This window comes from Carassius gibelio, chromosome B4 (assembly GCF_023724105.1).
Source record: "Carassius gibelio isolate Cgi1373 ecotype wild population from Czech Republic chromosome B4, carGib1.2-hapl.c, whole genome shotgun sequence".
Taxonomy (NCBI): domain Eukaryota; kingdom Metazoa; phylum Chordata; class Actinopteri; order Cypriniformes; family Cyprinidae; genus Carassius; species Carassius gibelio.
The window spans coordinates 2,205,321-2,225,993 of NC_068399.1; the positions used below are offsets into that span (position 1 = coordinate 2,205,321).

General features: G+C 41.7%; 3 protein-coding genes across 4 annotated transcripts in view; 1 reads left to right on the forward strand and 2 right to left on the reverse strand.

Annotated features, from left to right (window-relative positions):
- LOC127956064 (membrane-spanning 4-domains subfamily A member 4A) overlaps positions 1-20,673 on the forward strand; it is a 287,000-nt gene that overhangs the window by 145,170 nt on the left and 121,157 nt on the right. The gene's annotated exons all lie outside the window — the stretch shown is intronic.
- On the reverse strand, positions 2,765-19,058 carry LOC127956013 (uncharacterized). 2 transcript variants are annotated; one of them, XM_052553761.1, is made up of 6 exons: positions 15,841-16,128; positions 15,660-15,730; positions 15,384-15,561; positions 15,180-15,220; positions 4,405-4,569; positions 2,768-3,679 (listed from the first exon to the last, which is right to left on the reverse strand). In XM_052553761.1, exons 3-6 carry the CDS (start codon positions 15,418-15,420, stop codon positions 2,834-2,836), a joined length of 1,089 nt encoding a protein of 362 aa, XP_052409721.1. In that variant the 5' UTR covers positions 15,421-15,561; positions 15,660-15,730; positions 15,841-16,128; the 3' UTR covers positions 2,768-2,833. The 2 variants fall into 2 exon arrangements, with proteins under 2 accessions (XP_052409722.1, XP_052409721.1); XM_052553762.1 differs by lacking the exons at positions 15,384-15,561; positions 15,660-15,730; positions 15,841-16,128 and adding an exon at positions 17,674-19,058 and having other exon boundaries at positions 2,765-3,679.
- Positions 10,526-15,170, reverse strand: LOC127955976 (uncharacterized). Its single transcript, XM_052553701.1, has 2 exons — positions 12,094-15,170; positions 10,526-12,063 (listed from the first exon to the last, which is right to left on the reverse strand). The coding sequence occupies exons 1-2, from the start codon at positions 13,273-13,275 to the stop codon at positions 11,872-11,874; spliced, it is 1,374 nt and encodes a 457-aa protein (XP_052409661.1). The 5' UTR covers positions 13,276-15,170; the 3' UTR covers positions 10,526-11,871.

Sequence of the window (20,673 nt, forward strand, 5' to 3'; positions counted from 1 at the left end):
AATGTGACCATTTAAAATCTTACATGGATTTATTTATATATTTGAGTGGTATTTCACTGGTGCATTGACAGAAACAGCAGTTTATCTAGTATTATCGTCCAGAGTCATGGCCCAAGATGGCCGCCAGTCCAGCGCCACAGCACAAGATGGCTGCCAGCCCAGCGCCACAGCACAAGATGGCCGCTAACCCAGCGCCAATGCCCAAGTGGGCCAACGGTCCAGCGCCACAGCACAAGATGGTCGCCAGCCCAGCACCACAGCACAAGATGGCCGCCTGTCCAGAGTCATGGCCCAAGATGGCTGCTTGCCCAGCGCCGCTGCACAGGATGACAGTCACAGCTGACCCTCCAGAGTCGAGTCAGGTTCCTGTTGACCCTCCAGAGTCGAGTCAGGTTCCAGTGAACTCTCCAGAGTCGAGTCGGGTTCCAGTTGACCCTCCAGAGTCGAGTCGGGTTCCAGTTGACCCTCCAGAGTCGAGTCGGGTTCCTATTGACCCTCCAGAGTCAAGTCAGGTTCCAGTTGACCCTCAAGAGTCCAGTCAGGTTCCGGTTGACCCTCCAGAGTCCAGTCAGATTCCAGTTGACCTTCCAGAGTCGATGCAGGTGCCCGTGGACGTTCCAGAGTCGAGTCAGGTGCTCGTGGACCCTCCAGAGTCGAGTCAGGTGTCCGTGGACCCTTCAGAGTCAGGGTTAGTCACCATTGACCCTCCAAAGTCAGGGTTAGTCACCGAAGACCCTCCAGAGTCAGGGCTAGTAACCAATGACCCTCTAGAGTCAGGGCTAGTCACCGATGACCCGCCAGAGTCAGGGCTAGTCACCGATGACCTTCCAGAGTCAGGGCTAGTCGCCGATGACCTTCCAGAGGGAAATCAAGTCACCGGTGATCTTCAAGAACAAGGGCAAGTCACCATTGATCTTCATGAACAAATGCAAGTCACCAATGATCTTCATGAACAAGTGCAAGTCACCAATGATCTTCATGAGCAAATGCCAGTCACCAATGATCTTCAGGAGCAGAGTCAGACCACAAAGGATCTTCAGGAGCAGAGTCAAGTCAGCCTTGATCTTCTGGAATCAAGTCTAAACACCAGGGGATTACCAGAGCCTCTCCTTGTCTCTGCCGAATTACTGGAGCCTCTCCTCGTCTCGGCTGGATTGCCAGAATCGCTCCATGTCTCTGCGGGACTTCCAGAACCTCTTCAGGTCTCAGTCGGACTCTATAAGCATCCGACTGATCCTGTTGTGGCCACGGAGGCCACTCTTAACTTGTTCAGATTCTTTGTTTCAGACTTGCCCAACCAGACTCATCCTCCTGTGGACCTGGCCGCAAGGATGTGGTGGTCTTCGGCTCTGCCCTGGGGGGTGTCCGCCCCGACCCAACTGGTATGGTGGTCTTCGGCTCCGCCCTGGGGGGTGTCCGCCCCGACCACACGGTTGTGGTGGTCTTCTGCTCCGCCCTGGGGGACTCCAGCCTCGACCACAAGGACGTGGTGGTCTTCTGTTCCGCCCTGGGGGGCATTCGTCCCGACCACACGGAGGTGGTGGTCTTCTGCTCCGCCCTGGGGGGCATTCGTCCCAACCACACGGAGGTGGTGGTCTTCTGCTCCGCCCTGGGGGGCTCCCGCCCTGACCACACAGTTGTGGTTGTCTTCTGCTACACCCTGGGGGGCTTCCGCCTTGACCACAGGGTTGTGGTGACCTTCTTTTCCGCCCTGGTGGGCGCCACGTGATGTCCTTCATGGACTTATGTTTTGTGTTTTTTGTCTTCTGTTGTTTTTTATGTCTGTTCCCCTCAATTTTGTCAATTTAGTGTTTGTCTCTCCCTGTGTATTTAACCCGGTCTGTCTTAGTATGTGTCACGGAGTCCTTGTGAATTCATGTCTGTCAGTCATCGTGTCCTAGCCTTGTGTTTTTGTTTAATTCATGTTTTGTTTATGTTTTGATTGTGTTTGGTATCGACCCCTGTCTGGACTGTTTATTCTCTTTGAATTACCCCTAAATAAAGACGTACTCGCAATTGGTTCTCTCACCGTGTATCCTTATATCCCGGTCGTGACACCTTCATCTCAGACAAGGCCTTTCACATCTGTGCCAGTGCAATATCAGGTATACCAGGCCCAGCAGAGCCCTCAAAGTCAGCCCCCACCACTCTCTTTTGTAAGGATGCTTAATTAGTTTAACACAAAAAATTTCATCTACCTCTGTAAAGGGTTGCAATGTTATTTGCTATTGCACCTTCACCAAAACTTTTGTTCACATATTTTTGTACTTTATTTGGAGGTACACAAACAGATTCAACAAGTAAATTCTTTTTGAAAACATAATATTTTATATGGGAGTATGTATCAACATTATTATTTTTGTTCATGTATATTTGCACAGCTGTGTTTGAATGCATGTGCAAAACCTGTCTGTGTAATCTTAGTTTACCTTCACTACTAGAAATGAGCACTTTGTTCTTTCTAGTGCAGTTACATTGTACTTGATGTGTGATTTCTAGTAAGTATTTTTTTTGGGGGGGGGGGGGGGCACCATCAAACTTTGGGAGAATTTGTAATCTCTAATGTAGTAGTAAAGGTTGAACGGTTGTAATGCACTTGTGCCTTAAGAAAACATTTGTGTTTGCAAAAATATAAAATAAAAGTATTACAAAAGTATAATAAAATATTTTTGAATATATATATTTTTAATGCAATTGTTTGGTTTTGATTTCAGGGAATTAGTAATTTGACTAACATTTGTTGTTATCTGTGCAGGAAAAAAATATGTTCTTAAGACTATTTGTGTCATTTCAAAGGAAGTATATATTTTATTTTTTTCAAAAACCATGTCCATCATCCAACTTGGTTACACAATTTTCTCTTACTGCAAAGTAATTCTATATTGTAATAACAAATACAGTTACTACACCATATCCTCTTGCCATGAAACACTTCCTGCAGGTGAAACAAAGTATTGGCAAAGTGTGTTTCGTTGCTTCTTGGCTTCCACAAAGGGATTTCTTGCTCTTCCCGTTGATGCAGACTGTAGCGCTCCCTCTCTCCTCCATGCCCCTTCAATAAGCTGATGGTTGGCATCCTCATAATCCACATAGGCAGGTGGTACATAGGCATCAGATCTCTGGTTGCTAAAAAGTTGTGCAGGCAAAGACACACAAAGAGAATGGTCACAACTTTCTCTGGATTCAGGCAAATGGTTGTGATTTGGGCGTTTTCAACAACACGACGTGCCCTGGAAAGACAGTAATTGTAAATCCTTTGATTTGTGCTCAGGTTTCGAAAACGGTAGGGCTTCATGAGATTGGTTTTCAGTGGATAGGCCTCTTCACTGATGAACATGTAGGGCATCATGACATCAGTGTTGGGAAGGGTATCATCAGGGGGGACATGCAGTAGGCCAGCGTCCATAGCATCTCTCAGGTCAGACTGGGCAAAAACACCAGCATCAGACACTTTGCCCTGGGTTCCTGCACTTGCATACACAAACCTGTATTGGGCATCAACTACTGCCATTAGTATAATGGAAAATCTGGACTTGTAGTTGTAAAACAAACTTCCAGTCTTGGCAGGGGGTTGAATGAAGATGTGTTTGCCATCCACAGCCCCTAAGCAGTGTGGAAAGTTCCACTTGTCAGCAAAATCTTTGGAAATGGCCTTCCACTCTAACTCAGTTGTTGGTGTCTGTGAAACAAGTGAGATGGAGACAAGGTGATCAACCAAGTGAAGTTGAATAATCACTATTTTTATTCAATCATTAGGATCCCCATACAGCTCACAATGGTTTAATTTTTCCTGTCTGAATTGAGCATTTTTTAACCACCATAAAATATGGGTATAACTACAAATAACCCATGCTTATTGACAGTTATGGCAAGGCTAAAGGCAGAATAAATAAAACATCAAGGATTCAGACAACCACATAATTATGGAAGTCATTTTTACCCACATTTACATTTACACACATAACTAATGTAAACAAAAACTTAGTCAAAGTGTTACATTTAAAAGATGTGCAATAAAAAAACAGCATTATTATTTAATAAAACTGCTTTCTGCTTCCAGAGTGGACATGGGTAATGTGATTATTCCAAACAAAGGAGTACAGTCATTTACCTTTAAGTATTTATCACGTAGTACTTAAGTTAGGGCTGCACCTCCTCAGTGTTGTGCTTCCAATTCAATACTAAAAACTTAACGAGTTGAAGGTTTCACCTGAGACAGATAAAATAGACATATAGACAGACAGATAGACAGAGAGATCGAGAGACAGACAGAAAGATAGATAGATAGGAATATAGATAGATGGGTGACAATGGAAGATGCATAACGTCATCATTCCTGGTTGAATAGAGAGGGATACAGAGAAAGGGGTATTAAATTAAGATTAAATTTGTGTGCACACTCACCTGCTGCCAAAAACGTAGTGTGACAGAAAGCCTGTCTTTGGGGCTAATGGCCTTTCTTTGGTGGGTGTCCTTCTTTGTGATGTGTGGAGCCGCCTTCTCCAAGAGGAAATTGAAGTCCTCCACAGAATCCCTTAGAAGTTCTCGAAAACCCTTCATATCATCCACCTACATCAAAACATTAAACAACATGATAACCAGTCAGGAAAATGGCACAGGGATATCATAAGCTGACATAATAATCAGTGAAATAGGGTTCAAACAGAAACAGGATTTGGAGACAAAGATATAATTCTAATCTAGTTTCATAGCCTATAGCAATATACTTTAAGTGATGTTATAGGCAATACATCAGGTGTTGCAGCATAATGCAGCCTATTATTTGAGCCACTTGACTGAAACACTACTTGCTCAGCAGTAGGTAGGGTAGTTTAGGGTCACTGTTTTGTGCTCTAAACTTGGAGGACAACTGTAGATTTATGGACGGTGTATGGATTAAATTACACTTTGAGTTTTTAAGGTGCATAAGCAAAAATAGATAAACAGATATCACCAAAGAAGTGCGTTTAAATCCCGGGAAAGCATGTTTATTCTGAAACAGCCACAAACATCCGGGTTCTGAGGGATGCATGCCCAGCTTAACCATGCAACTAATCTGCTCATTGTTTACATCTCTGCACATCATCTGTATAGTAGTTCTTGTAGCATCTCAACACAGCACCTGTGTAGTAGTTTAATATATTGTGTATATTTCATTTTTATTCTCAATGTTACCCAGAAAACAGGATACAGCTTTAACTCAATTGAAATACTTCTGCTTAATGTTTCACTGTCAGACATGCAAAATAAATCTAATGTATCTCTTGCTCTGGCTGCTGTGTATAGACCACCAGGGTCGTATACAGAATTCATAAAAGAATTTGCAGATTTTCTCTCAGACCTTCTGGTTACAGTTGATAAGGCGCTAATCATGGGAGATTTTAATATTCACGTTGATAATACAAATGATGCATTAGGACTTGCGTTTACTGACCTAATAAACTCTTTTGGAGTCAAGCAAAATGTCACCGGGCCAACTCGTCATTTTAATCATGCACTAGATTTAATTTTATCGCATGGAATCAATCTTACTGATATAGATATCATACTTCAATGTGATGACGTTACAGACCATTTCCTTGTATCGTGCATGCTGCGTATAACTGATATTAACTATATGTCTCAGCGATACTGTCTGGGCAGAACTATTGTTCCAGCCACCAAAGAAAGATTCGCAAATAACCTGCCTGATCTATCTCAACTGCTATTTGTACCCAAAAATACACATCAATTAGACGAAATGACTGGCAACATGGGCACTATTTTCTCTAATACATTAGAAGCTGTTGCCCCCATCAAACTGAAAAAAAGGTTATAGAAAAACATACTGTGCCATGGTATAACAGTAATACTCACTCTCTCAAGAAATTAACTCGTAGTCTTGAATGCAAATGGAGAAAAACTAACTTGGAAGTTTTTAGAATTGCATGGAAAAACAGCATGTCCAGCTATAGACAGGCTCTAAAAACTGCTAGGGCAGGGCATATCCACAAACTCCATCAACGTTAAATAGTAATGACTTGATGAATTTCTTCACTGATAAAATAGATAACATTAGAAAAACAATAGCGAATGTAGATTCTACAGCGTCTAACACTTCAGTTTCATCCATCGCACCCAAAGATAAACTGCAGTGCTTTACAACCATAGGACAGGAAGAGCTAAATAAACTTATCACTGTATCTAAACCAACAACATGTTTATTAGATCCTGTACACACTAAATTTCTGAAAGAGTTGTTACCTGTAGCCGAAGAACCACTTCTCAATATCATAAACTCGTCGTTATCTTTAGGTCATGTCCCAAAACCATTCAAGCTGGCGGTTATTAAGAAACCTTTTACAGGTATTCAAGGACAGGCTCTTAGATGGTTTAGATCCTACCTGTCCGATCGCTACCATTTTGTTTATTTAAATGGGGAGTCATCTCATTTATCACCAGTAAATTATGGAGTGCCAAAAGGATCGGTCCTAGGTCCCCTTCTATTTTCAATATACATGTTGCACCTTGGTAATATTATTAGAAAATACGGGATTAGTTTCCACTGTTATGCTGATGATATTCAGCTATATATCTCTTTTTGTGGACTTAAGCTTAGCTTTTAATACAATTCAACATCATCAGATGATTAAAAAACTACGTAAGCTCAACGTTGCACCTCATTACATCCATCTGATTCACAGTTTCTTGAGCAACAGGCCACAGGCTGTGAGGATAGGGTCTGTCACATCGGACACCACCATAACCAACACTGGAGCTCCTCAAGGCTGTGTCCTTTCTCCCTTTCTTTACACACTCTACACCAGTGGTTCCCAACCACATTCCTGGAGGCCCCCCAACACTGCATGTTTTCCATGTCTCCTTAATCAAACACACCTGATTCAGTTCGTCAGCTCATTAGTACAGACTCCAAGACCGGAAATGGTTGTGTTAGACAAAGGAGAGATGCAAAATGTGCAGTGTTGGGGGGCCTTCAGGAATGTGGTTGGGACCACTGCTCTACACTAATGACTGTATTAGTCCTTCATCCATCACAACATACTACAAATACAAATACAAATACTCTCCTCAACGATCACACTAGCATTGCTGCTTACCACGACACGATATCACACTTTACACACTGGTGCACAGACAATTTTCTCCAGCTCAATATTGAGAAAACAAAAGAACTGGTCTTTAATGCACCCAGTCTCAGTCGGATCTCCATTCATGGCAACATGATAGAACAGGTTGAGAAATTCAAATATCTTGGACTCTGGATAACAAGCTCACTTTTGACTATCACATAAAGGACATCCATAAACGCTCCCAACAGCGTCTGCATATTCTACGAAAACTAAGTTCCCTTTACATTGCCCCTCATCTTCTGTTACTACTGTACACAAGTATTATCCAGCACATTCTGTTATACTGCTCCATCAGTTTTTACACCATGCTGTCAGTCACCAACAAAAACAAACTGAATAAAATCACACACATAGCTTCAAAAACAATACACTCCCCTACACCCAACATCTTAGAACTCAATGACAGAACAATAGCCCACTTGCTCGGACAATAATAACAGACCCAGAGCACCCCCTCAACTTCCACTTCACTCTCTTGCCCTCCGGGCGAAGATACAGGACCCTAACATGGAGAAGGGCTCGTTTCAAAAAGACCTTTGTACCATCTGCAATTTCAATCCTTAATAGGCTACAAAGTTGAACATTCACCTTTTTGTGTTTTTGTTGTTGCTGTTACATGTGTGGGTTTTTTTTTTTTTTTTGCCAGTTGCGTGTGCTGTATGATAATCTGTGAGAACAAATTTCCTGTTAAGGGCCAATAAACTATCTATCTATCTATCAGATTCAACTTCTAAATTATCTAAACTAACAGAGTGTGTTAAAAATGTAAAACACTGGATGACCAATAATTTTCTCCTATTAAATTCGGATAAGACAGAGATATTAATTATTGGACCATAAAACACTACACAGAATCTTGTAGATTACAATTTGCAACTAGACGGATGTACTGTTACTTCCTCTAGTAAAAAATCTGGGTGTTATAATTAGGCAGCAACTTGTCTTTTGAAAATCATATTTCCCATGTTACAAAAACTGCATTCTTCCATCTTAGAAACATTGCCAAGCTACGAAACATGTTGTCTGTTTCTGATGCAGAAAAGCTAGTTCATGCATTCATGACCTCTAGACTGGACTATTGTAACGCACTTCTAGGTGGTTGTCCAGCATCTTCAATAAACAAGCTACAGGTAGTTCAAAATGCAGCAGCTTGGAGTCCTTACCAGGAAAAGAAAATATGATCATATTACCCCAATTTTACAGTCTCTGTACTGGCTACCTATTAAGTTCCGTATCAGTTACAAATTATCATTACTTACCTATAAGGCCCTAAATGGTTTAGCTCCTGCATACCTAACTAGTCTTCTACCACGTTACAATCCATCACGCTACCTAAAACGCTGGACATTTGGTAGTTCCTAGGATAGCAAAGTCTACTAAAGGAGGTAGAGCTTTTTCACATTTGTCTCCCAAACTAGCCTTCCCGATAATGTTTGGGGTTCAGACACACTCTCTCTGTTTAAATCTAGATTAAAAACGCATCTCTTTCGCCAAGCATTTGAATAATGTATCTCTTAAATTGTGACTGCAGTTGTATCTGATCAAATGCGCATTCTTACTATTTAGCTTGGGTTAAACAAATTATGCTGACCCCTCAGAGGACCCAAGATGATGCGAACCCTGAATCAACAACAAATATTGCTACAAGTGTGACTGCATCATATAATAATTGCTGTTAATAATGTTCATCGTCTGGCTGATTACGTCTTGTATTAATTTTTCTGAAAAATCCTGTCATACGTGCACAAACGAACAGTCACCACTTATAAGCTACTACTAAATATTGTAGAAACGTAATTTTCTGTAAAGTTGCTTTGTAATGGTTTGTATTGTAAAAAGCGCTATACAAATGAACTTGAATTGAATATAACTTGTTTGTGACAAATAAAATCTTGAATCTTGGAAAGCATAAAAACAAGACAGCCTTGAGGTACTCCATACTGCACTTGTGAACGATATGATACCTCTTCATTCTCTGGTACAAATTGATGGCAGTCATATAAGTACGATTTAAACCATACTAATGCACTTCCATTAATGCCAGCAAAGTTTTCTATTCCATGCAAAAGAATGTTGTGGTCAATAGTGTCGAACACAACCACGATCAGATGATAAAAGCAGGTCATTTGTAACTCTTAGGAGAGCAGTCTCAGTACTATGATACGGTCTAAATCCTGACTGGAAATCCTCACATATACCATTTTTCTCTAAGAAGTAATATAATTGTGAGATTGAAGGTTTTGAGGACATATCCTAATGACAATAAGGTATTAATAATAGTCAGAAGAGGATCTATGACTTCTGGAAGCACCTCTTTTAGGAGCTTAGATGGTATAGGGTCTAACATACATGTTGTTGGTTTAGATGATTTAACAAGTTTATACAATTCTTCCTCTCCTGTAGTAGAGAATGAGTGGAACTGTTCCTCAGGGGGTCTTATAGTGCGCGGTCTGATGCGATACTGTAGCTGACGGCTGAATGGTTACAATTTTATCTCTAATAGTATCGATTTTAGAAGTAAAGTAGTTAATAAAGTCATTACTACTGTGATGTTGGGAAATGTCAACACTTGTTGAGGCTTTATTTTTCATTAATTTAGCCACTGTATTAAATAAATACCTAGGGTTATGTTTGTTTTCTTCTAAAAGAGAAGAAAAGTAATCGGATCTAGCAGTTTTTAATGCTTTTTTGTAGGATAGGTTACTTTCCGGCCAAGCAATATGAAATACCTCTAGTTCCCCATCGAGGGAGAGACGATGCGTCGATAACGCTTTGGGAACGCATTCTGCGTGAGTGCGTCTGAAGCATCCATGTCAACTAGTCCAATGGTGAGAGTGACAGTCAGGAGTGATGTCACGACCAGGAATTGATAAAAACCCAAACCGGAGCAACCGGTGTTAGCTTTCTGTGCCTCAGCAAGCGATCTGTGTCAACCTGTCTGTCATATTTACTGTTGTCTTGTTCAAAGTTTATATACATGGCGAAGCAACTATTCAAACCGTGTGCTTCTCCCTGCCCACGTTATTTAACGGGTGGGGATACACACAAGCTTTGTGTAGTTTGTTTGGGAGTGGAGCATGCTTATCAGCCTTCGAGGAGACTGATTGCCCGCATTGTGAGAAGCTTTCGCTTCGCATGCTCCGCTCCCGCTTGTCACTCATTGATGAGAAGAGCGGCGAGCCTCGCGCTCCTCAGGGTGCAGGACCCGCTTCTGCCGAGGCAGAACGGAGAATGCATTCCTGGGGTTCGCAAATGGATCTCTCAGCGGGGTTGGAGACGGGTCTGAGGGCTCTTTCTCCTCCCTTACCTGGGAGATCCATAGCTCAAACTCCGGTGTCGGAAGCCCGCCCCGTGGCTTCTTCTGCCTGGGGGAGGAGCCCATTGCTTCATTGCTCTGTTGCTTTCATTGCTCATAGGTCTGTTTGGTGATGCTGTGAATGAAGTGGTTGAAAGATTTCAAGAAAATAAAAAGCAATCTGAAGCTTTTAAAAGTTTTCTCCCTCGCCGATCTAGTCCTGATGCTGCTGGGCGTACAAGGCAGCCCCAGCCATCATGCTCCTCATTTCGTGTTTTTCAAAAAGAGAGTGTTGCGTATCGCGCTCCTCCTCAAAAATCATGGAGACAAGCTTCGGCTCAGAAGAAAAGGTCTTGACGCCAAATGGGTCAGACCTGTGAGGGCAGCCCCAATCAAGACAGTGCGGTGTACACCTCAGTATACGGTGCCCGTCCGGTCTTGGTGCTCTCACGGGGTCGTCCTGCCAACCCCGCCACCCTTGGTGCCTCGGGGCGCAGCGGTCTCCAGCGGGTCTCTGGCGCTGTGTCTCCCAGACGCTGCGTCGGGCTCGCTCCCTCTGAGGGGGGTTCAAAAGCAGTTAGCTCGGGTGGTTCCTGCGCTTCGGGTTCAGGTCCCCGAACTAGCTGTTCAAATTACACCAGAGGCCAGCCTCGAGAGGCTGGTTCCCTTAGTAGAATGTCTAACAGAATGGAAAAGTCTGCCGAATATATCTCAATGGGTCCTGCAGATAGTAGAGAAGGGTTACAGAATCCAGTTCGGTTCTCGTCGCCCACGCTACAACTGGGTGTTGCTCACAGTAGTGCATCCCAAGCAGGCTCTGGTCATGGAGCAAGAAGTGAAATCTCTTTTAGCGAAAAATGCTATAGAGCAGGTGTATCCTCCCGACAGGGCATCGGGTTTTTACAGCCGTTATTTCATTGTTCCAAAAAAGGATGGAGGGCTGCGTCCCATTTTAGATCTTCGTCTGTTGAATCGTACAGTTCAGAAATTAAAATTCAAGATGCTGACACTCAAACAGATCGTGACTCAAATCAGATCCGAGGACTGGTTCGTCACAATAGACCTAAAAGATGCGTACTTCCATATCTCCATCCTCCCTCAGCACAGGAAGTTCCTAAGGTTTTCTTTCGGGGGCAAAATATACCAGTATCGGGTACTTCCCTTCGGTCCAGCTCTCTCACCCCGCACATTCATGAAATGCGTAGATGCAGCTCTGGCCCCGCTTAGCCTGCAGGGCATACGTATTCTGAATTACTTGGACGACTGGTTGATTTTAGCGGAATCAGAACAGTTGGCAGTTCGGCATCGAGATGTCGTCCTCGCACATATGCAGAAGTTGGGTTTGAGGCTCAATACCAAGAAGAGTGTGCTATCTCCATTACAGAGGACCACTTTTCTTGGGGTGGTATGGGATTCGGTCACGATGCGAGCCGCTCTTTCGCCCGCTCATGTAGCCAACATCCTCACAGCCACATCAGAGCTAAAGCTAGGCCAGGCCTCTGGAAGGTCGATGGTGACTAACCCTGACTCTGGAGGGTCCATGAGCACCTGACTCGACTCTGGAGGGTCCATGAGCACCTGACTCGACTCTGGAGGATCAACTGGAATGTGACTCGACTCTGGACGGTCAACGGGAACCTGACTCAACTCTGGAGGGTCAACCGGAACCTGACTCAACTCTGGAGGGTCAACGGGAACCTGACTCAACTCTGGAGGGTCAACGGGAATATGACTCGACTCTGGAGGGTCAACCGGAACCTGACTCAACTCTGGAGGGTCAACCGGAAACTGACTCAACTCTGGAGAGTCAACGGGCACCTGACTCAACTCAGGAAAGCCCACAGTAGCTGCCATCTTGTGCAGTGGCGCTGGGTTGGCGGCCATCTTGTGCTGTGGTGTTGGGCTGGCTTCCATCTTGCCTCGTGGTGCTGGGTTGGCGGCCATTCTGTGCAATGGTCCTGAGTCGGCGGCGGTTCTGCGCAGCGGCGCTGGGCTGGCGGCCATCTTGTGCAGCGGTGCTGGCTCGACAGACTTGCGCCTCCTTTCCCCTCTCCGTCCATAATGGTTAGACGGCGGTTCCCAACCGAACTCAGGGTCGCCGGTGGGCCATATTGGAGAGTGATGCCGGACCTCCTCTCGACCACTCACTCCTGAGCGACCTCCCCTGGTCCCACGGAACACGGCCAGGTGAGTACCCTCGAACCCATTCCTCGCCCGCTCGGTGACTGGGGAGGAAATGTGAATAGACATACCGCTGGATCTCTGTTTAGTGATGGAGCCCTTCTGTGACAATTCGCGCACCAGAGAGACACAGGAGAGAGTAGAGATCCAATCGCTGGCATTATTATCAATACTGGCTATTATTATTATCAAGCAGAGGTCAAGCCAAACAGACAGTCCAAAAATAAACAAAACAAATAAACAAAGGAGGGAACAGGAAAGGAACTCGGAAGACGAGAGGTTAGGGTGAATCTCGGAAGACGAGAAGATGATTGGGAATCTCGGATGACGAGAAGGCTGGTGACACGAAGGGTAAGGACTCCATACAAACAACAGGAAAAGACTGGTATATATAAGGAGGCTAATGACAATCAAGTGACTGCACCTGGTGCAATTAACAGGAATGCAATTACTGTGAAGACGGGACCAGACTAGAGGAATTCTAGTGCCTACGGTGAAGTGCCTAAGGGGAAGTGAGCCCACTAGTGGACACCCAGGGAAACAGAGACTAGACAGTGTAACACATTTTTGATGAAGGCAACATATGTTACATATTACAGATATTACTACAGTGATATTTAACCCTTCTGTTATTCCCGTGGAAAGAATCACGCTATTGGAGTTATTCATGGTCTCTTGTTGAAAGTACCTTGTTGATGCTTTAACACTTTTAAATGCGTGGCCCCTTTAAAAATAGCGCATAAGAGGATTGTATAAGGTGGGTGTGTACATCAGGTAATCACGTAGCTACAGTATATAGACACAGGTGAGATGTAGTTTCCTCATGATATTGTATCAATGTGACCTGTTTGCGTAGGTTCTGTATCTTCTTCACTCCTCGTTAAAGGTAAGTTTTGTTCAGCTGGAGAATTATAGACAGGAGGGAATTATACACTTAGAATGTGGGTGCATGTGGGAATTTAACTTAATTCACATACTTGATTTTAATGTGTTTGTTTGGTGTAATTTTAGATTAATCGGTAACGTTCGGGCATTGTTTGTGAGCATGTGAGTGTTATGTACATCAAAGGTAATTTCATTTATCCCTTACCCTATTTGTGTGTTTTCTTTTTCAAATGTGAGAGGAGTGGGGAGGGAGAAGTATGACAACGAAAACATTTGTTTTACAGAAGTTGCTAGCTGCTGCTTTGCTGTGGCTTAAATGCCGTTTCCAGTTTTGGGATGCATGATTTTTGTGCGCACGCGATTGCATTGAATATTTTCACTATTTCAGGTATAATGTTCACATTGGATGAGTTGTAAAACCGTGGCCTTTAATTCTGGTGCCACCTGGTGTTCGCTGGTGTAATTTCCTTGTGTTTTTTTTTTCGTTGTTTTGTGTATTTTAAGTATGTGTACTTTTTTGCTTGTATTTTATTTATTCGATTTTATTGCAATTTATTGAATTTTTATTGTTATTTGGGTTGGTTGTATTTCTTTTGTCTTGCTTTACATTGGTACTGCTCCATTATGGAGCTGATAAATTGTGGTTTATCTGTTTTTTTGTTGTTGTTGTTGTTTTTCTGACTTTGGTTTATTTGGTTGTTGTGGAGTGGGTTTAAATTATTGTATTTTTGGTTTTGGTTAGTTTGAAGTGTTTTTTTTTTTTTTTTTTTTTTTTTTGGAGCGGTGAAAAGTTTTATGCAAGACATAATACCAAAGGAAAAATCTGTTTTTGTGAACTGTCTCTTTGTTTAGTAGATTTCTCTCCTTTTTTGTGTCTTTGGCCGGTGTAGAGGTGGCTGGCTCATGTGAACTTATTAACGAAACCCATTGGGCTGATTCATTCACATGGATTAATTTATATTTTTTTATTATTGATGTTGAGCTCAACGTGTTTTGGTCTCTGATTGTCCTTTTCATTTAGTTGAAAGCCTGTTATCGGGGAGGCTTCAAAATTTGGTGTCTTGTGTATGGGCCTTAGTAGTATGTTGACTGAGTCATCCGGTCACAAGTGGCATAGTCGGTAGGGTTTTCGAAGTGACAAACGGAGAATGCCACAGAAGAAAAAAAAATCTCTGTTTAATTGTGGTTTGTTTTGGTTTTGTGGTGTGTTTCCTTTACAGCAAAGCAGCAGCTGGTAAGATGCAGACAGAAGTTTGGTAGTGGAGGAAACTTGTGTTAAGTGGTAAGGTTTACTGTTCTCCCATTTATTTATTTTTAAATTTTGGTGAGGGGGAAGCTTGTAGACATGGAGGTTGAATTGGAGGAGTTGCGAAGACGTGAAGTCATTGAAGGGGGGAAAATGAATGGTTGCACCAACAACAAGCAAGCCAGACTATCGGAGCTGTGGGATCTTCAACTGTGAATGTTCTACCTGCTCCTAGCCACATAGTTGAACGAGTGGTTTATGTCTCACTTTTTTATATTCAATAAAGTATCACATGGAACCTGTGACTACCTCAGGCCTCCTTGAACATACAGACACAGTCTCCTCATCCTCCTCAACTCCCATCACTTCTCCCTGTGACCACTGATTAAACTCAGTTAAAATCATTAGCTTACATGTCTTATTTAAAAGGTCTCATACTCACAGGCAACATGATGTCTGGTGGATCCATACAGCATACAGAATCTTGATAGAAAAAAAATATATTTTTTTTTACCAAAATGCACCATTACAGTAGCACAAGTACTTCTACGTGACATTACTGCTATGATGTACTTAGGTTTACAATGCCTAAGGAAGGAGGAAATCAGTTAGTCAGGAAGGAATAATGCTAATAAAACACGCACACCTTTTATATACTCACTCCTTATACTACGTGATATCATTTTAGATGATGTCCCCCCCCTCTATTCCCTCAAGGACGGGCCTCCCTTTATTAATTTCCAAAGCCAGCTCCTCTGCAGGAGTGAAGCTGGCTGGTGGTGGCCCTCCCCCAGTGCCAGCAACCTCAGTCTTCTTTTTGGTCGCTGCAATTAAAAAAAAATACATAAAAAAAAAAACCCTGAATAGTTGTAACTTCAAGCTGGCATTGATTACATATATACATCCCATTAGATTTACTTACCATTCTGAACTATATTTTTATATTTTATTTTCACCTGCTGCCAGGTTCTTTTTCCTTCACTTAAGTTGCTGCTGTTTGAAAGCAATTAACGTTACTGTTATTCACACACAAACTTTGCAATGTATTGTGACACACATTCAATGTTGATAAATTATTTTAAATAGCTTACACCGCTACATACGCATTGAGACGATCAGCAATTTCCTGCCAACCTTTCTCTCTTGCTTTATTTATTGCCGCTGTATTGCCTTTTTTGGTGATGACATCTTTAAATTCTTCATATGTTTCCAATAGCAAACGCTGTTCCGTTGCCGTGAACATCGCTGCTCTATCTTTTCCTTTTGTTGCCATGGTAGCCCACAGTAAATCGATTGACCCATGCTCGACTTTTCAGGACTTTTAAACAATGGCGTGCACGCGCAATTATCTAGACTATTTAAACCTGACTCAAATTAGTAAAATCACATGATCCTCAACTTATTGTTATGGAACCAATTTAAGCGCGGATGTTTAGCTCGCTCATTCAAGTCAGGTTTTGGACTTTAATCCCCGCTTTTCTAAGCTGCTTTTATGGAACAGCCCCCAGATCCATCGTAATAACGAGTCATAAACACATCCACAGCTGTAAATCCCGGTTTAGTTAGGAAGGTAAGGATCCACTGAACGCAGTCTCGTGGAGCATGTTTGGTCCAACGCAAAAATAACGTTGTAATATGGATCATAATTCCTTTGTTTACGTTTCAGTTCTTCAGGGAAAGAATTGTTTTATTTGTGTCCATTATGGAATAACTCACACTCAGAAACTGCATCTTGGTAGTAAAAAAAAACGCATGGTTTTGCAGCGTACAGTGTCACAAATAGAATGAGACCATCCACAAAAAAAAGTGAAAGATAGGTGAAAGATGGTTTATTTTGAATTCTGGCGCTCTCTCGGGATGGCAAATTTTTCTTACTCAAATTAATCTTATTGTATTTATCTAGTGCTCAAATAAATCACTAAGTTTCTGTCTAGTATTACTATGCAGTGGTATGTTTAATGACTAAAATAGTTTGTAGACGTAATGAGACAGAGAGGTTCAGATCCATGTGCAGAACTTTTAATGAGAATGGTCAGACAGGCAATGATCAGCATCAGCGTCAGTTATATAGGGATAACCAGAATTGAAAACAGGAACAAGCAGATGTCGGGGGCAGGTAGCAGAGAATCAGAGTCGGTATAAACAATCCAAAGGTCAGGTACAGAGAGATCAAACACAAGGAAACCGCTCGGAAATGACAGACACAGCAAATCAAGACTTCGCAGAGAGTGGGAGTCAGTGTGCTGCTTTTATGTGTTTGTAAATGAGGTGCAGGTGTGGCAAGGAAATGGGCTGATGAATGATGTGCAGGTGTGGCAGGGTGATTGTGATGCAGTGACTCATGGGGAATGTAGTTTGGGTGTGGTGCAACAGATGAGAGGTGCTAGAGTTCAAGTGACATCTGGTGGTTGATGTGGAATATTCCTGATTGGAGTGCCCTCTACTGAAGTTCATGGGCACTCCACCTAATGATCGTGACAGCAGAACCCTTCAATACAGTTGGTAAATATTTTTTTATATTTGGGGGGTGGGGGGGGACTAGAAATAGTCTCAGAAAAGTTTTCATGGTATCTCCTTCAGATTTGAAATAGAAACTCATGAAACATTTGACTTTCATCCCATTACTTTTCTAGATTGCTCCAGGACTGATTTCATGTATTTCTATAACAAATTAAAAAAAAATCAGTATGGTAAAAACAATTTCAAGGCACTTCAGTATCTATAACTTTTTTTGAGCATTAAAATATGCTCTGGTTGCCAAAAAGTACAGCCCTAACGGGTCTTCTTTACAGCAAGATTAAGATTGTTATTCACACCGGCGCTAATGATGTTCGACTTCGCAAGTCGGAGATCACTAAAAATAACATTACACAGGTGTGTGAATTGCAAGCCTGATGTCAGACACTGTAATATGCTTTGGTCCCCTCCCTGCTTACCATGGTGATGGGATGCATAGCAGATTGTCATCACTCAATGGCTGGATGTCTTAATGGTACTCGAAAACCGGCAAGCAGCCTTAAGACACAGAAGTCAATTAATTCGCAGAGACTCTTTACCTAGATATCACACTATAGACTGCCTGTACAAATACAAAAAATGTCCTAACCAATTTATGAGTAATAATTTATTTGAGGTTCAACAAATAAAAAACAGATGCGATACGGATAAACAAACTATAAAGCTTGGCTTACTAAATATCAGATCTCTTTCTACGAAAGCACTTTTTGTAAATAATATGATAACTGATCATAATATAGATGTGCTCTGTTTGACAGAAACTTGGCTAAAACCTGATGATAACATTATTTTAAATGAGTCCACCCCCCAAGATTACTGTTATTAACACAAACCATGTCTAAAAGGCAAAGGTGGAGGTGTTGCTTCAATTTATAACAACGTTTTCAGAATTTCTCATAAGGCAGGCTTCAAGTATAACTCATTTGAAGTAATGGTGCTACATATAACATTATCCAGAGAAACAAATGTTATGTTTGTACTGGCTACTGTATACAGGCCACCAGGGCACGATACAGACTTTATTAAAGAGTTTGTTGATTTTACATCCGAGTTAGTTCTGGCTGCAGATAAAGTTTTAATAGTTGCTTATTTTAATATCCATGTTGATATTGAAAAAGATGCATTGGGATCAGCATTTATAGATATTCTGAACTCTATTGGGGTTAGACAACACGTTTCAGGACCTACTCATTGTCGAAATCATACTCTAGATTTAATACTGTCACATGGAATTTATGTTGATAGTGTTGAAATTATGCAGCCAATTGATGATATCTGAGATCATTATTTAGTTCTGTGCAAACTTCATATAGCAAAAATTGTAAATTCTACTTCTTGTTACAAGTATGGAAGAACCATCACTTCTACCACAAAAGACTGCTTTTTAAGTTATCTTCCTGATGTATCCAAATTCCTTAGCATATCCAAAACCTCAGAACAACTTGATGATGTAACAGAAACTATGGACTCTCTCTTTTCTAGCATTTTAAATAGAGTTGCTCCTTTTCGCTTAAAGAAGGTTAAGAAAACAGTATGACACCATGTTATAATGAGCACACTTGCACTTGTGCTAGATCTGACTACTTTTTGTCTAATTTAGAAGAAAACAAACATAACTCAGTATATTTTAAGAAATTTAAAATGACTGTCTGACTGAGTTCAGCCTCGGCAGCGATGACATGTTGCTTGTGCTGCTCAAAGACAGAAAGACTTTTTGCCTTTGTTCTTCATGCCGTCACACTGGTGACTTTGACATGAAAGCTGTATTTTTCCATTTGAACCTTTTAAGACTATGGTCTTAAACTTTTGATCAGCTGATGAACAGCCTGTTTGAGTTAAAATGCAATTTTAAAAATTAAAAATTAAAAAAAAAATTAAAAAATTATTTAACGATAATAAAAATGAAGTGACATACAGCCAAGTATGGTGACCCATATTCAGAATTCGTGCGAATCAAGCGATTAAGAAGACTGCGCGTGCTGACTGAACTGCTGTGAAGAGAGAGATGAACACTGAGCCAAGCCAGATAATAACTCGTTCACGAGTCAAGAACTGGTTGCATCGGTTTTCGGATCACCAGTAGTTCTTTCGGACAGTTCGATTCAATAAACCGGTTGAAGAAAACAGTTCACCGGTTCTTTTGCGTTCGACGTAATGGCGTCATCTGCGATGATTGCCCTTGATTCAAGCCTTCGGTTTACCCGCGCTCATAACATTAGAACAGAATCAGTTCAGAATCAATCACCAAAAAAATCAGTTTGGTTCAGACGTTCTGTGTATCGGTCTGCTTCACGCTGAATCACACATGCGCAGTATCATCAGTTCCTCGGTTCACGAATCGGACGCGTCTGACAGAAACGGTTCTTGACTCGTGAACGAGTCAGTCTATTGTTTGTTATCTGGCTCGGTGTTCATCTTCAGTTCTCTCTTCACAGCAGTTCAGTCAGTGTACTGTTTGAGTAAATGAATTACTCTGGGATATTGGTTTGTTTTAACTCAGAGGGAGTGTCAGCCACATTAAAAAAGTTAACATCTTAAGTCATTTGTGGATTAATGCGTATTGGAGACGAGAACCGTTTAAAACGATTCAGTTCGATTTGGTGAACTGGTTCAAAAAGATCTGGTTACATCGAATGATTCGTTCGCGAACCGGATATCACAAACTGCTTTGTTTTGAACTGTCTTACAACAGACACGGAAGAGAAGACAATGCTGAATAAAGTCGTAGTTTTTGCTATTTTTGGACCAAAATGTATTTTTGATGCTTCAAAAAATTCTAGCTGACCCTCTGATGTCACATGGACTACTTTGATGATGTTTTTCTTACCTTTCTGGACATGGACAGTAGACCGTACACACAGCTTCAATGGAGGGACTGAGAGCTCTCAGACTAAATCTAAAATATCTTAAACTGTGTTCAGAAGATAAACGGAGGTCTCACGGGTTTGGAACGACATGAGGGTGAGTTATTAATGGCATAATTTTACAAATTGGGTGAACTAACCCTTTAATCAGTTTTTTTTTTTTTTTTTTTTACAAAAAGTTACAGTCAAAGGAATTGTGATTGTCCTTTAGGTTAATCATTTAAAATAATAAAAACAATGTTCAAACTTTTGACTACTTTCTTTAATAACTACATAACACAATACTTGTACTTTTACTTTCAGTACTTGAGTAGTAAATTTTAAAATAGACTACTTGCAATACTTTTTGAAGTCTGGGTCTCTATTACTTTATACATCTCTGGAACACAAACACACACACAGTGAACAAACACCCGGGAGAAGTTGGGGGTTCATTGCCTTGCTCAAGGGCTCCTCAGTCGTGGTATTGCCGGCCCGAGATTCGAACCCACAACCTTAGGGCTAGAAGTCAAACTCTCTAACTACTAGGCCACGACTTCCCACTAAAGTTTAATT

Coding starts and splice junctions, on each gene's coding strand:
- LOC127955976 (XM_052553701.1), bottom strand. CDS start 13,275: ATGAATAACTCCAATAGCGTGATTCTTTCCACGGGAATAACAGAAGGG. Junction 12,064..12,093: donor ACCCTCCAGAGTTGAGTCAG/GTTCCGGTTGAC, acceptor GAGTTGAGTCAG/GTTCCCGTTGACCGTCCAGA.
- LOC127956013 (XM_052553761.1), bottom strand. CDS start 15,420: ATGATATCACGTAGTATAAGGAGTGAGTATATAAAAG. Junction 15,221..15,383: donor AAGGAGTGAGTATATAAAAG/GTGTGCGTGTTT, acceptor TTTTCTATCAAG/ATTCTGTATGCTGTATGGAT. Junction 4,570..15,179: donor CACCAGACATCATGTTGCCT/GTGAGTATGAGA, acceptor GTTTTGATGTAG/GTGGATGATATGAAGGGTTT.